At 35.4% G+C, this 16008-nt stretch overlaps 2 protein-coding genes across 3 annotated transcripts; one reads left to right on the top strand and one right to left on the bottom strand.

Annotated features, from left to right (window-relative positions):
- Positions 1-1217: 1217 nt before the first annotated feature.
- LOC113694764 (1-(5-phosphoribosyl)-5-[(5-phosphoribosylamino)methylideneamino] imidazole-4-carboxamide isomerase, chloroplastic-like) lies at positions 1218-10776 on the bottom strand. 2 transcript variants are annotated; one of them, XM_072054596.1, is made up of 9 exons: positions 10606-10776; positions 5668-5837; positions 5492-5553; positions 4857-5064; positions 4237-4322; positions 3606-3707; positions 3207-3340; positions 2323-2371; positions 1218-1780 (listed from the first exon to the last, which is right to left on the bottom strand). In XM_072054596.1, exons 2-9 carry the CDS (start codon positions 5801-5803, stop codon positions 1604-1606), a joined length of 954 nt encoding a protein of 317 aa, XP_071910697.1. In that variant the 5' UTR covers positions 5804-5837; positions 10606-10776; the 3' UTR covers positions 1218-1603. The 2 variants fall into 2 exon arrangements, with proteins under 2 accessions (XP_071910697.1, XP_027069430.1); XM_027213629.2 differs by lacking the exon at positions 10606-10776 and adding an exon at positions 9149-9506.
- A 1945-nt stretch (positions 10777-12721) lies between these two features.
- On the top strand, positions 12722-15223 carry LOC113695050 (uncharacterized). Its single transcript, XM_027214009.2, has one exon. The coding sequence runs from the start codon at positions 12776-12778 to the stop codon at positions 14213-14215; it is 1440 nt and encodes a 479-aa protein (XP_027069810.2). The 5' UTR covers positions 12722-12775; the 3' UTR covers positions 14216-15223.
- Positions 15224-16008: the final 785 nt, after the last annotated feature.

The raw sequence follows: 16008 nt of genomic DNA, 5'->3' as shown, positions 1-16008 counted from the left end.
CTGGGAGAGTTTTTATTGTTAGATTACTGTCAGTTTGCAATTCTGGGAGAGTTTTTATTGTTGCCGCCGGAAGTCCTCATATTACTCCTACTCCCCGAGCATTATTACTCCTACTCCTAAGAATGTCATCCTTGGCCACTTTGACGGACAAAGACCGGTACTCACTTCCCTTCAGCCTGCAACTTGGCTCATAATCCCCTTCTTCTCTCTCCTTGCTGATGTTGCTGCGGGGTGGCTTATTAGTCATAATTGGAGGGAGATCGAGTATTTCAGAAACTTCAATGCTGAAACCCCCGAGCTTAGCAGCCGAACAAGGCTCACTAACATTTTTTATCAATTCTGGTTGGTTCAAGAGAGCCTTGTTTTTGACTGATTTGCACAGACAAGAAGCTGACCCTGAGACCATGCCCTAGACAGTTGTTTCGGCAGGGGTGCCGCGGGTAGAGCAAAATTCAAAATGCTCAAGTGCATCACTGATTTATTAAAGTCTGAAGCCCGATAGTTTCTGTTCAAAATACTCAAGTGCATCTTATATGCTAAACTGATGTAAAAAAACTTACCAGATGCAACAATAGCTTTCGTGAAACTCTTTCACTGCTACTTTTTGATCTTCAATGGTAAATCTACGGTTTTAATTTTGTGGGTTAAATTTTCTCTCCTTCATTCGGGGTCATGTTTTTTCTCTCTCTTTCTCACGACAAAGACCAGAACAAGGGAGAATCTGACTTCATCTGCTTCCTTTTTGTATTTATATTAGGGTAATTTGGACATTTTGCCCTGGAATCGTCATGATTCGTGCTTTCCGTCTATTTGACAGTTCAACCCAAACCACAGGGAGTTTATGTATAGCTTTTTGAATCACGGGGGGTTATGTGGTTTTTGCGAAAACCACAGGAGGTTAAAATGTAATTTGCCCTATTAAGTATTGCTAAATAAAAACAAGCTCCTACACTCCCTCACTACTAATTTCCTGAGATGATGGATGGCAGTTCCAGACGAATGCAATTCTTAGCCCACCGTGCGGGTGATGCTTGAAATTGCCGAAATTCATGAATACTACGTTAACTAAGCAGATCTCAGTGCACTTAGCAAGAGTTCAGATTAAGGTTGAGGTGGAAGATCTTCAACTTCTGAGTTTTTAAGAAAAAAGAAAAAGATATGTTGCAAAATTATGAATGCCGTAAAATGATTCCATCTTACGTAAGCATATACTAGTATTCATGTAACACGCAATCTCATATTTAACTTGCAGATGAATCATAGGATCAAAATGTAACTTGAACATCTAATGGGTCTAATAATAAAATCAGTACGCGTTATCTTACGCAACAAAAAAAACCAGCATTAACATTAGGAATGTGTATATCAGAAACAAAAACATCTTGACGGCATACAAGGCCTGGAAAACAATTTATTTTGCTTGTCAATCACTACTCTAGTTGATGCTCCATCCGTCATTTTCAGCAAGCACTTCACACCGTCAGACGTGCAAAAATTGAAGTCATTAAAACTTCCCCGTCATTCCCCAAGCACATATTCAGCAGAAACATGACCATCATCTATCTGGATTACACTGCTGGCAGAAAAGGACCACCAAGGTCCGTCAAACCGCTAAGGCATCCTGTTGGACGTGCCAAGCCACAACATCTTTGTATGGCAAGCTTCCGCCAAATATATCCAAGGCGCTGCCTACGGTGACATCTACACGACCCATTCCTGCACTTTTAATTGTCTCCAAATCAGCCATTGTGCTCACGCCACCAGCATAAGTCACTGGAATCTGCCATTCATAAAATGCAATGTCAGACATGAGGAGGGTAAGAGCACGAACCAGTCACAAGAAAAACAGAAACACAATGAGGTACTTCATCAATACATTAGATTTTGCATGTAAGGCCAGCGACCAGTAATAATGCCAATATAAGCCAACCAAAAACCAAACTTCCATAGTGATTCATAAGCACAATTACTGCAACTAATGCTATTCCAAACCAAGAAGACTCCAACAAAAGAACATGTACCAAGGCCTGTGTCGTACTTAAATAGGTTAATTCAAAAATCGTGAGCTAATTGTTTTCAAAGGCTTGCCAACATTGTCTTGCATCATCAGTTATCAAATTCTTTTTCTCATATTTTTAAAAGTTGGGCATTACACTTTGACTCCACCTTGAGTCACTGATTCCAATTTTTAAGTGAAAAAAAATAGTAAAACATCATAAACCAATCAGAAACTACCCTAAACTATACAAGAATTCCCTATATACATTTCCTTAGTCTGGAAAACAAGCAAGAAGAATGAAAGCTAAATGAACAAGTACACACCGGGGAATGCTTTCCAAGCAATGCCACAAGCTCGTTGTCAATTCCAAGCCTGCAATACTCAAGTGGAAGAAAGTGTTGTTAAGTTGCTCTTTTACAGGATTAATCATGATTCTCAGTTTCATAGCACTCTAATCTATTGTATGCTCAACTGGTCGAAAAACCAGTCTGAAGCAACATGTAAGTAAGGCAAAATGCACCACCAATCAATAGATGTATCCTAGACTGTCTTTTATAAGTGTCTGCGATTTCCCTAAATGTCAGAGTAAATCTCTCATGGAAAGAACTAAAATTAAAGAACATCATGCCAGAGATTTAGGAATTTCATGGAGGGGGTGGGATTTCGGGTCCATTCTTGTAATACATAATCAAAAGCCCGTCCTTAAAGCCACAAGTATAATTAGAGAATGACATGCAGGATGAAAACTGAACCCAGTACTGTGTTTAAACTTTGTTTAAACAGCTAAATCCCAGCTGAAAGCCAAAACATCTTAGCTTGGCTTCATATTACTCAGTACCGTGTCCTGTTATACTTATTGCTTGAGGAAGACCCTCTGCCAAAGCTAGTATAACAAACTAAGCTAACAAGGTGAGGGACCGTCGCCCCTTCACCCCACCCCACTCCCAAATAGACGAAAAACAGAAAAGAAAAAGGGTGCGGAGCAAAGAAAAAAACCACAATGAAGAACTGAAACTGCAGCAAGACAAAGAGCACATGCATAAAAACTTGAATTTTATATATGTACAAAAGGTTTTGGAAGAAAACCACACACTGATAATACCTCTACTCAAGGTTAAGGATACTGATTCTAAATTAAACTATCTTGCTGTACCACCTATAAAAAACCTTGACAGCATTAATATAATGATTGAAGGAGTGCACTTACTTTTTTCCCTCAACATCAACTCCATGGACAAGAAACTCGTCAGCATAATGAGCCAGAAAATCCAACACTTTCTCATCAAAACATACATCACTAAATTTCTGCCACCTATCTGTGACAACAAAATATTTGCCCTCCTACAAATTGATATTTGAAGTCACTGAAAATAATCTTATTACATGGTAGAGCATAATGTGGAACCATGACCAAAATAGTTTCTTAATCACGGAGTAAGTGCTATACTTCTTAGATTGAGACAAGCTGCATACCAGGGCTAATAATCACATAAAGTGCAATGTTTTCTAAGATAAGAAATGGAACAGTCTCAAAAATAAATAATCATTTCCATTAGCTCAGAAAGATTTTATCTCAGGTATGTTTTTTCTCAAGGCCAAAGCAAACCTTCTTTCGGCAACTGAGATCCAATACAAGTCTCTCTTTCCCAACAGCATTAGCAAGCTCTTTAAGCCTGTCAAGATCCATTAGTCCATTGCTGAAAACATGCTGCAGGAAAAAAGAGGAAAAATATGAGCTTGATATATATTAAACAGTAAAACAGAAGCTACTTCAGAGTCTAGCTTGTTGCTAGTTCAAATGAGCTCTCAAACTTATAACCAACACTAGAACATCCAAAACCCAGAGTTACACAAACAAGGACTTCTCATTGCATCAAAAGGACATGGTAACATGGAATAAAGGGATGCCTCCAGGCTCCTTTCATTTGAAATTTAAGAAGAAGTAATGAGTAGGACATATTTCTCTTTTTTTTTCCTGATCAGAACCAAAAAAGGCATGCACAGAGACAGCTAATGTCAACTTAAAACTCATCAAGCATTCCTGAAGCAAAGAACATCAACTAAGGCAGGTAAACCATTTCCTGCCTCTCTTCTAGACAAATTTCTTTTTGCATATGATAAAACAATTAAGCTAGGGCCTAGAGGTTTTCTAAAAGTGTGATAATCCTTTGTAATTTGTGCATAAGATGCTTGCTACTGCATATTTAAAAAAAAAAAAAAAATTAAAGGAAACATACAGATGTGACAATGACATGGCTGGCTCCTTCCTCCAAGTAACTAAAAGCATTGCTGGAATTGATACCACCTCCAACTTGCAAACCACCTAGACATTGTCACAATCTCAGTGTTCAGCAGAGGAATGGCCGTAAGTTGACGCATTCTAGCAATCATAAAATGTGAGCCTCATATTGTACCAGACGTACAATGGCTACATTAAGTTCTATTCACTTGAGAACAGCACAGAAATCTGTGCAGCAGCTAATGACACAGATAACAAGAAAAACTAAATGCAATTAAAGATATAAAAAAACATTATCCTTGTTGATTTCTGTTTATATAATTAAGATTGATGACAATATCAAGTGCCAGGCTGCCAGTTGAAGTATCAAGAGTACTTGTGAGTAAAAAAAATCATGTGCGAGCGCACGCATACACGCGCACAAAAACACATAACTATTCAACGAGAGTGTCTTTCACTTTCCAAAAAAAAAAATTACTTTCAGAAAGGTAGAGTTCAAGTATACATGATATAAATTGTGGAGATACAATTAAGCAATAAGCTTAGATACTTGAATAACAAGTCTTAATTAACATGCATATAAAGCCAAAAGATGCATCACCAACGAGAATACCATACCAGGATAGGCATGTAATGCTTCAATAGCAGCTGATTTACTCAAAGGATCTGCGCCAAGCATGATCACATGACCTCCCGTAAGTCCATCATCTTTGTAAAGCTTTGCATAATCTGCTGCTGGTTTATCAGATTCAAAGTTTGTTACGAGACTTGAACTTTCTTCCCTAGAATCTTGAAGAGTAGATCCTACAATTTGCTTCACTTTTCCCTGAAAATATTTGAAAGAAAGTCTAAATTAGTAAGCGTTTGCTTTGCTTTGTTATAAGATGTGCATGAATCAAACATTGGTTCCCATCATGGCAATATGGGCTACTAATACTCAATTCTCGGGCTGCCTTCCTTCTGTCCCCCCACAAATACCACCAATAGAGAAAAGGAGAAAGTGAAAAGATTCTCAAGCAGCTAAATCTCTTCTTGCCTTTTGAACAGTCACTACTTTTGGGTGACAACAAGAAGACACAAAAATCTCATGTCCAAGGACACGTGATGATAGCATGCTACAAATCACCAACTTGTTGGATGTCAGTTGTTATTTCAATCTTAGTTAAACAAATTTCCTGATGCTGCCACAAAATTCATTTGACAGTATTTCATAAGCAAATCACCAGGGGATAAAAGAAAGCCCTGAATACCACCTTGTGTATGTCAATGCAAGGGCGAAACCTAACTCCGCATTGGACAGATAGCCTTTGAGGTCCTACACGGTTCAAAACAATTACTTAATCTACAATTGTCAATTAAAGTACTTAAATATCTCCCGACTACCTTCTTCCAACCTACATACACAGTCACGAAAGGGAAAAGAATGTACCGTAGTAAAGCAAAGGAGCTGCTCTTAGAAATTTGTATATCGTGTGAGGAACACATATTGAGGAACTGAAACCCCATTTACACAGTGACCCAGGATTAGCTGAGCTCGCATTCACATGAAGGCTCTGAATCATCATACCTTATTGAGCTTCAAACTCAGAGTCTGGGCATCTGCGCATAAAGGGCACAATCAGCTACCAATAGATTTCTGCTATCTGATAGTCAACAATATGATCAAATATGTTCATCCATTTAACCGTTCGTGGAAAGAGAATTATTCTCGTTGCCACTTCGACATATTTTAGAGACATTTTCTCAAACACGTCCTATGCTAAGTTAAAACGACTCACTGATCCATTACCCACAACCCACATGTAATTCTACGACTTTTAATTACGAAAGTCTATTGGTGATAGATGACGACAGCACTAAAAGAAGTTCCGATCATCAACTTATGAAATACTACTGTGTTTATTCATTTACAATTTGACAGAGCAATAATAAATACGTTTTGGTCGTACATAAGTGGGACAGGACGAGTTGAGAAACCTGGGTCGGAGGCAACAAAACTGCGCAGGCAGTTCGTTAACATAAACAGCGACACAACCCAACTTTGCTCCATGGTTCTCAAGTTGATTATTTGGAAGCCCTCGCTGTCGCGTCCCATTTTTTCGCGATGAAAATAAGATGTTTACAAATGATGTGATTTTTATTTAAAAATAAGTGAAAAAGGACCTGGAATGGGACTTCAAAAAATGCAACAGTTTGGGTCCAAAATTTAATCTAAAAGAGTTTTTAAGAAAAAGAAGAGTCGACACTTGATATTGAATTTGGATGTACCAAATCACTAAAAAATATTTTTTGATAAAAATAAAATAAAATAAAACCCTTTTCGGCAATTCCAGGTTTTTGAAAAAACAAGAGAAAATGAATTCGGAAGTCATGGTTGAAAAAAGGGAAAGCAAATGTTCAATTAACTCAAACCTAAGGCATCCTTTCAACCTAGTCTAAACTAGTTGCGTGGTTTAGTTAAAATTTTCTCTAATCTAACACTTAAATTTATCACATTTTGATGTTTCCTACATAAATGTAAATAAAACCGTTGAGAGGAACAAAATGTGCATTCATGGGTTTAATTGATACCAATCGTATTAATTGCGAAAGCCAAAATAATTCTCTGAAGAGGTCATGAGTATGCGAATGATGAAATTAAAAGAAAAGAAAATTAAATTAAATTATATACATAGGTATAAGTGCTCAAAAGAAAAGGAAATGCAATATAATATATATGGGAGGCAAAAACTCGTGACATAATTTTCTTATACAGGGATTAATGGGATATTTAAACTAAAAAGTTATAATCACCTATTTTCCATGTTTGAAAAATAATTCTCCTAACATAAACAAGCAAATGAACTAGCTTAAATGAGATGCAATTCTAAATGACATGATTCACACATAAAGAGGATAGGGGGGAGAGAATAATATAATAGACTATATCATGCAAATGAGAAAAGATCCTAAAAATAAAAAATATGTATGAAAATGTGAAAAATATCACACAAAAATGAATTTAACGCACGAAAGATCTCAGAATCTAGCGTTGGACTAACCCATTTCTAAAAATCCTTACTAGCGTTGGACTAGCAAATAAACGAATGGAGAAGCCACAACTAGCGTTGGACTAGTGTGGTGACGCCATGCATTCTTAATACATAGTAAGACAAATAAGACATAAATTAAAACAAATAAACATGGAAGAGCACGTAGCACATAACACATAAATATAATATCTAGATGCAAAAATCCTAAAAAAAACGGATAAAGCACATAACACATAAGCCACATAAACACGCAAAAACCTATCTATTACAGTGGAGAATCTAACTACAATCTAAAATGGGGAAATAAAAAAAATCTTATCTACCCTATCTATTGCAATAGGGGACCTAATTACAATCTAAAAGGGAAAAATATAATAAAACAAATCTAATTATCCTATCTAATACATTTTTGAGGTATTTAAATGCTGCTCAAATAATTATAAAAATTAACTAAACAAATATAAGAAAATTTGAATGAGCATTTAAATCAAATAAATGAAACATATAAAAATATATAAACACGTAGGAGCACGTAATTGACATTGAAATAATAATAATAGGGGTACCTCCCTTTTGAAGTGGTGACTAAATGGAGTCAAATTTCTCTATTTATACTCAAAATGAACAAAAAAAATCATGGCACCAATTTAATTGAAAAGTAATAATAACAAAAGTACTAAATTCACACTAATATGTCAAACATAAAGAAATTTAAAAACATCTAAAAATTACAAGTTAAGTATATTCAAAAGTAGCATAATTAGCTATTAAAGAAAAGAAACAATCATAATAAAGAGAGAGTCAAAATTCACCAGGGACTGAATTGCAAAAATTGAAAAATTTTTGGGGGTAAAAATATAATTTTCTAAAGTTTAGGGGCCCAAATTAAATAAAAGATAAAGTTCCGGGACCAAAGAGGAATTAATTTAAGGACCTAAATGAAAGAAATTTAAAATTTTCTGAGCCGAAGTAAAACTACTCCAAAGAACAGGGGCTAGAGTGCAAATTTCAGTTTCTGATTTGGGCAAGAAAAGGTCATCGGGCCTTCCTTTTTATTTTTACTTGGGCCGAAAGTTCCTAAGCCCAGCCGAAACCCAAAGACAACGAGCAGGCCAGCCCGTCTTTTTATACCTCAAGCCCGACCAAAAAATAAATGGGCTCTGACCTCCTAGCCCAAACCGAAACCCAAAAGAAATAAAACAAAACCCATTCCCAAAACCCAACCAAAACTAACCACAACCCACCAAAAAAAACATTAGCCCATCATTTTTCTTTCTTTCTTTTCTTTTCTTTCTCTTTTTCTCTTCTTCTTCCTCTTCTTGTCCGGCCCACTGAAGAAGCTTCAGTTGGTGGCCATGGTGGCCTGCGGCGGCGCCATCACCGGACCGCCGCCGGCTGCCGACGAATTTTCGGCCGCCAAATTTTCACAAAATACACCCCCTCACTCGATTTTTTGCGTAGATTGCATTTCCGGGGTTAGTTTTTACAAAAAATGACCCGAAAGTGGCCAAAAAAAACAAAAGGCAGACCAGTTTTATTTTTTCAAATCACCATAGCTTTCACTAAAAATTATAAAAAAATATACCATAACACTCCTTACAACTTCTACAAAACACTTATGATTTTAATTTGACAAGAAAACAACATAAAAAGGCTAAAATAAAGCAAAACAGCCCCCTAAAATTCGTTTTTTCCATTTTGACATTTTTTCAAACAGTTAACATGCATATACAAAAACCATTCTTCTTTTCCTAATCTTGTTCATGACCTATCCCAAAATTTTAACCACACAACAGTAGCAATAAAAACCAGCAAGAAGCAAAAGAAACTGGACACTGAAACATGGATGTAATAATGAAAAAAAAAATCGGAAAATACCTCAATGTAGGTAGTAGTCCTTGACCAAGATGTTTGATACAATTTCCAAACCTTGAGCGTATCTTCCTGGCTCCCTTTGGTGATTGATTTGTGTGTGGATGTGTTATGGGAATTTAGAAATTGAGAGAGCGAGAGGGAGAAAGAGCCAAGACAGAGAGAGTTGGAGTTTTAATGCTTGTGTCTAGTGCATGTGTGATTGAGAGAGCCAGAGAGGGAGCCGAGAGAAGATTGAGGGAGATGAGGAGAAAATCTGCTAGTTTTTCTTGGGAAGAAAGAGAGAGGACCGAGAGCTGTCTTTTGGAGGGAGGAAGAGTGGAGTGTTTGGTTAGTAAAAACATGACGGTTTTTTACCTAATGACAAGAAAGATGCAAGGAAAAATATGATGGTTTTTCTCAAATAAAAAGAAAGATTTATGGAAATTTTGAGTGCAAAAATATATCAATAGTGTATTTGGTGAAAGATAAATAATTAGGAGAAGATTCTTGATTTCTTGATTTTCTTTTTTTTATTGCTTTTTATTATTATTATTTTTTTCCTAAAACAAAACTTGTAAAAATGAGAAAAATGCGTATTAAAATGTAAGAAAAAATAAATAATTTATTAAATAAAAAAATTTTAAAAAATATTAAAAATAAAAAAAATTGGTGTCTGCACCCCCATCGAAAAAACACCCAAATGGAGTACGTACGCAGGCACGGATTCATGGGTTCGTAAAATGGGAGGAAAGAAGTAGGAAATTTGAGCTTTTAACTGTTCAGCCCCCAAAATTTTCTTTTTATTTATTTGAATTCCATACTTTTGGTTTTGTATTAATGTGGTGCATAATCATTTCACGACCATGTGATGAAACGTTGGAGTTTTTTGAAGAAAAAAGTATTTGAAAATATTAAGATGCACTTTTTATTATGTGATAAATGAAAAGATAAGAGAGAAGAGAAGATTATTTGAAAAAAAAAAAAAAAAACTGTAACAATCCTGTAGGGCTTTTTATTATGTGATGAAAAGATAATTAGAAAATAATAATTATCTGTGTCCAAGAATTAACGTTTGATGAAACGTGAAGATGGTTCTAGGTTTTTTTCTTTTAGGACCGTTGCATTCTCTTAGTAAAACAAAAGGAAAGGAAAAACACTTACACGATTAAAAAAAAAAACTCAAAAAACTCACAAGATTATCCCTATTTTTGGATTTTATGATAACAATCAACATATTCATTAACAAAGGCCAATTTAATGGTAATGACAGACAAAAACTTTTGACAATCATTTCTAATGTTTCCAGGCCTGGATTAGGTTATAACTTTCAGCTACACTCTTAATCAAAAGATCATCTAGTAATTCTCCAATATATCTTAAGTACAACATGATGCTCAAAATCAACAAAACCGAGATATTAGTCTATTAATTCACGTGATAAAAGACTTACAGATCTAAACAATCATTAGCTTACAACTTACTTTAGATTGAGGAAGTTGTTTGACTATCTGCAATTTTCCTCCTGGTAGCCAGCCAATCCAAATAAACCCAGCTTATTTTCTCTTCAACAAGTGTATATGTAAAATCTACTCTTAGTAGATTGACAAATGAAATGGAATTTATAAGTGTGATGTTATTTTTTCCTCTCTTATCTCTTTCTAATTTCCCGCCCCATTAAGTGTTTTACTTTTATAACTCGTCCTGTCCCACTTATGGTATTTACTTTCCTCTTATTTTACCGTTCAAAACGGTGCCGTGAGACGGAAGAAAGACCTTCTTGTCTCCGGTCTTTATTTACTTCCTAAATTACCCTTTTGTGTTATAGTTATAAGGGTATTTATGTAAATGTACAGAGAAGAAGGAGGGGGGGGGGGGGTTCTTCTTTGTTGGTTTTTCTCTTTGATTTTTATCTGATTGTTGGTTTTTTCTCTCTGATTTTTATCAGCTTGTCCTGGGTTTGTGTTAGAGACGTATTTAAGATTCAACTTAATAATTATTTTTCACATAAAATATTGTCTCCACGTACATTATATGTGCTTATTTGAGATGTCTCTAAAGGAAGGGCTTTTACAAGTTTATATTCCTCCTCTTCAAAAAATAATTTAAATGTGTGCTCACGAGACAAAAGTATATATGAAAAAATGCGGTTAGCAAAATAATAGTTTTCCACTATTTCTCTTCATATTGAATCAAGCTATATTACTCCAACAAAAGAAATATTTCTTCTTACTTATATTTGTAATTGCATCTAGATGTTTTTATTTTTCTATCCCTTTGTATTTTTAGAGGGAAAAAAAAGTCAAAATTTATTATGATTCCATTTCTAAAAGTATCCAAAATTTTATATCTGGTATATATATCATAGATAGTTGGAACTGTATAGGAATAATAATTAAAATTTTATGTCTGATATATATCATAGATAGTTGGAACTATATAGGAATGATAATTAATTCTAGCTCAAACGGTTTGTAAAGAAAGCTTACATTTTCTAATCCATTCAACAAATGTAATGTCTTTTCCTGAAAATACAACCTATAAATTTGAATTTCTTTTATATTTGCTTGTTCAAATAAATTAGTACTCTTTCCTATTGCTTTGAAAATGAAATTCTACAATTTAACTGTCCACGCACACACGCACACACATATATATAGTAAGAATTGTAGGATTCCTAGAAAGCTTTCTAACTTTTGTAATAGCAATATTAAGCTATTGCTTAACACAGTATAATTATTATTTTTTTAAATATTATTTGCAGTACTTCAATTCCTCGTGATTATATTATGGTTTTCAAAGTCCCATAAAACTTGTTACTTGGATAAAAATAAGCATAATCATTAGCCTTTAAAAACCATATGATAAAAAAAAAGGTGAACAATGAAAAAAAAAAATGTAGTATGTGAGTTGGTATAGTATAGATAACATGAACTTCATGAAGTGGTGCAAGTTAAAATTTGCCATCTTATCATGGTCATATCATGTGAGTAAGCAATACATGTTTAGATGAAAACGATGACATTATTAACTTTTTGAACTTTATAGATCAAGTACTTTTCTTGATACTTTTATATGGATTATTTCAATAGTTTTCGATGACAATAAACAATAATTTACCAACCGAAATTAGTATCATAAATTAAAAACATATAGTCGTCGACTATATTTGAAAATATCCAATGTTTTACATTTTAGGCCTGGGATCGTTTGTACCATTTATGAATTGCTTACATCACATGCATAAAACTAAGCTTGAGCTTTTCTATGAATTCACAAAGTTTAAGTGTTGTCAAATAATTACCAATTTGATATTTGCAAAATCTATTAACTATAAGTTGCTTTACTAGTAGATTGAGAATTTGTAATAGGTAAATACATTGATCAATTTGTACTAGACATTGCTCAATGAAATACATGTGATTTCCGGCTCAGAAAACTTTGCGATTAACTAAGTATAAGTAAATATTCTTTTGTTCAAAATAAACTAAATATTTTTAATTTTTAGATTTTCCTTACGAAGTGGAGTCGAGTTGAAGCCTGGGCCGTAATAAGAACCAACTAAAAAGAAGCGCGGGCTGCTTAGGCAACTGGTAAATATACTGGACTCCAACAGCAAGAAGCATTTTACCCAGGCCACGGGCAAATAGGAAAATGAGAAAATTGGTGTCGAAGAAGCTGCCCAAACCCCGCCTAACAGTAAACCCCGCCGACACCTCCACACCTCCTCTCGCACCACCGCCACTCCCAATCCCGGACTCCTCCTCCACGTTAATCCCAACGACCCAAACCCAGCTCAACCACCTGAACCACATCGTCAAATCACATCTTAAACCCTCCTTCACACCCCAGGACCTGGTATCTTTCCTCAAGTCACACATCCACCACCACCCTGGCGTCACCCACCTGGACTTCCACCTCTTTCGCTACGCTGCCTCTCTCGATACTTTCCGCCACGACCACTCCACCTTCGAATGGATTGTACGCTCACTCGCCACCTCCCATCGCTTTGACTCCCTCAATCTCCTTGTCCAATTCATCGCTTCCAACCCCTGCCCCTGCTCCGATGGTATATTCTCTTGTCCCAAAACTGAGCCCATCTTTCATCTCGCCATCAATGCTTATTGTAGAGCTGGCAGATTTGATGACGCTTTGTTTGCTTTTGATTCCATGAAAAGATTGATTGATGGGAAGCCTAATGTTGCTACATACAACATCATAATTCATGGGTTTGTTAAATTTAGGCAGTATGATAAGGCTTTAGAATTTTATGGACGGATGATTAGGGACCATGTTAAGCCGGATGTGATTACGTTTAATACTTTGATAAGCGGGTATTGCAGGAATTTACAGTTTGGATTGGCTTTGGAAATGTTCAAGGAGATGAAGAATAAAGGGTGTGTCCCAAATGTGGTTAGTTTCAACACTTTGATTAAGGGGTTCTTTCGGGAGGGAAAAGTCGAGGAGGGAATAGCCTTGGCTCATGAGATGATAGAGTTAGGCTGTGAGCTTTCTAGCGTCACCTGCGAGATATTGGTTGATGAACTTTGTAGAGGTGGGCGGGTTATGGAAGCTTGTGATTTATTGATTAATTTTTCAAGAAAAGGGGTTTTCCCAAGTGATTTTGATTATTTTCAGCTAACTGAGAGGCTTTGCGTGGAAAGAAATGTTGGGAGAGCCGTGGAGCTGGTGGATGAGTTGTGGGGAAAGGGAAATGCTCCTAGCGTGATTGCTTGCATAATCTTGATTGAAGGTTTACGGTGTACCCGACAAATTGGCGAGGCTTGTAAATTTGTGGAAAAGATGCTAAAAGAAGGTATTGTACCGGATAGTGTGACTTTTAATTGTCTACTTGGTGATATGTGTGCAGCTGGAAGAGCAGTGGAAGCTAATAAGTTGAGGTTGTTGGCTGCTGGTAAGGGTCTGGATCCTGATGGTATGACTTACAGGATCCTTATATCTGGTTTTAGTAAAGAGGCTAAGAAGGAGGAGGGGGAAGCATTGGTGGAGGAGATGCTTGATAGCGGATTGATACCTGATATTGCGACCTATAACAAATTGAAGCTTGGACTCTCTAAAAGAAAGAGTCGGTAACTGCCAGCTCACTAATTTTTCAGAAATCTTGGTCTCTAGTGCATGTCAACCAAAAGAAGTTTTTCTTAGATACTGGATGTGTCTAACACTCCATGTTGGTGAAAAAAAGCAACCGGACCTGGTGCATTATGGACGGCAAGAGTAGGAGGTGTACCTCTTTTTTGGGAAGATTACACTAACTTTATTTGTAATACAAAGAAATAGAGAGGATAATCCAGAAGTCCCCTTTCACTTTATTCTGGCCACCAGTCAGCAATTCATAGTAAATGCAAAATATGGAAGAATTAAGAGACGAGCATACATGCTGTTAAGTTTCTGTTTCTTCATGGTCTTGAGAGGTGTGAAATCAGTTCATTGATCATGTGCATGAAGAAGTCAATTTCTGAATTTACAAAAGAAATCTAGACGGGATATTATCACTTTCTGCTACTTTGATTACAAGTTATTACTATGGATATTAGGAGATTTTGAACAGATGGGACAGGGAAGATTCTCTTAAGGACGTTGGCTTTGAGCTGGACTGGCTTTGAAATAAGTATCATTATTGCTTTTAACCTCGTGGGTTACATTCATAACAATTGTTGGGGGTTAGTAGCCTGCTATGTGATCAGTTGCAAGAAATGAATGGGACAAAAATATAAATGCGCTTAAGGTTGCATCATTAGCCATCTTACAGTGTGTGTGGATCAGATGTGAGTCCTGCTTGTGGAGTATGAGTGTCTTCCCCAACTTTGACGTGATTGAGTGCAGAGAATGGCTGCTCAGCCGGGCACACCCAGTTCCATAGTTTACACGGTGTGGCTTGGTGATGGCATAGTTTATCTAAAACCAAGAGAGTCTCAAACCTGAAATGCTTTGTACCGATGAAGGGAACATATGTACTGCTTGAGTACCATAGCTGAAATTCTTGTACTGATGAAGGGAACATATGTATCAGGTGTAGTTCTTCCTCTAAAAGGATGTAGAAAAATTATTTCCGTTGTATTATAAGCATAATTTTGTAATTAATTTTTTATTTTATAACTAATTATTTATCTTTTATACATCAAATTACAAAAATTATTAGAATAATGTTATTCTAATTTTTTTTTTCCAAATAATTCTATCCAAACGAATAAAACCTTATGGATTTGTTAGGTAGGTTTGGTTGACAAATTAGGAAATTAATTGGAGGAATGTTTGAAAATTCATTAGATAAAATTCTGCTTGCTGGCCGAAAATTACGGCTGGAATTGCAGCCTTGATTTCTAAAAAAATGTTTTTTTTTGGGAACTGTTGCAGGATCCCAAACGGATATTTTTAACTAATAGTATTTATTATTTTCCAGCATTTTACGAATTTAAAGAATTTCGAGGTCACCGATGCAATAAAACTCCAGCATAATCCTCCCGCTTCTGATTGATGGGTTTTGCACTCTTATTCAAATCTAATGTCAAATTTGGGCAAGATATATACAAATTAAGTAGTATTTTAGGGTTGAATGTTCTATATCTTTCTCTTAAACTATAATGTTACTTTTTTAAAAATTTTTGGTAGAATTGGTGTTGTTATTATCATTATTTTTTTTTATCAAAAATGAATATTTAAAAAAAAAATTCCACTTTAAAAGGCTAGTAGTACTTTGTTTTTTATTTAGTGATTTCATAATTTGGATTTCACGAATGGTACTATTCTTAATTTTTTAAATCCACGACATTATTTCATGAATATTTTTTATTTAATTTTACTTTTACTTAGGATTACTAAGTTAAAAGATAAAATATTGTCATTTACTTTTTTACTTTTACTAAGTT

This window comes from Coffea arabica, chromosome 6e, assembly GCF_036785885.1.
Source record: "Coffea arabica cultivar ET-39 chromosome 6e, Coffea Arabica ET-39 HiFi, whole genome shotgun sequence".
Classification (NCBI taxonomy): domain Eukaryota; kingdom Viridiplantae; phylum Streptophyta; class Magnoliopsida; order Gentianales; family Rubiaceae; genus Coffea; species Coffea arabica.
This window is presented reverse-complemented; position numbering and strand designations above follow the sequence as displayed.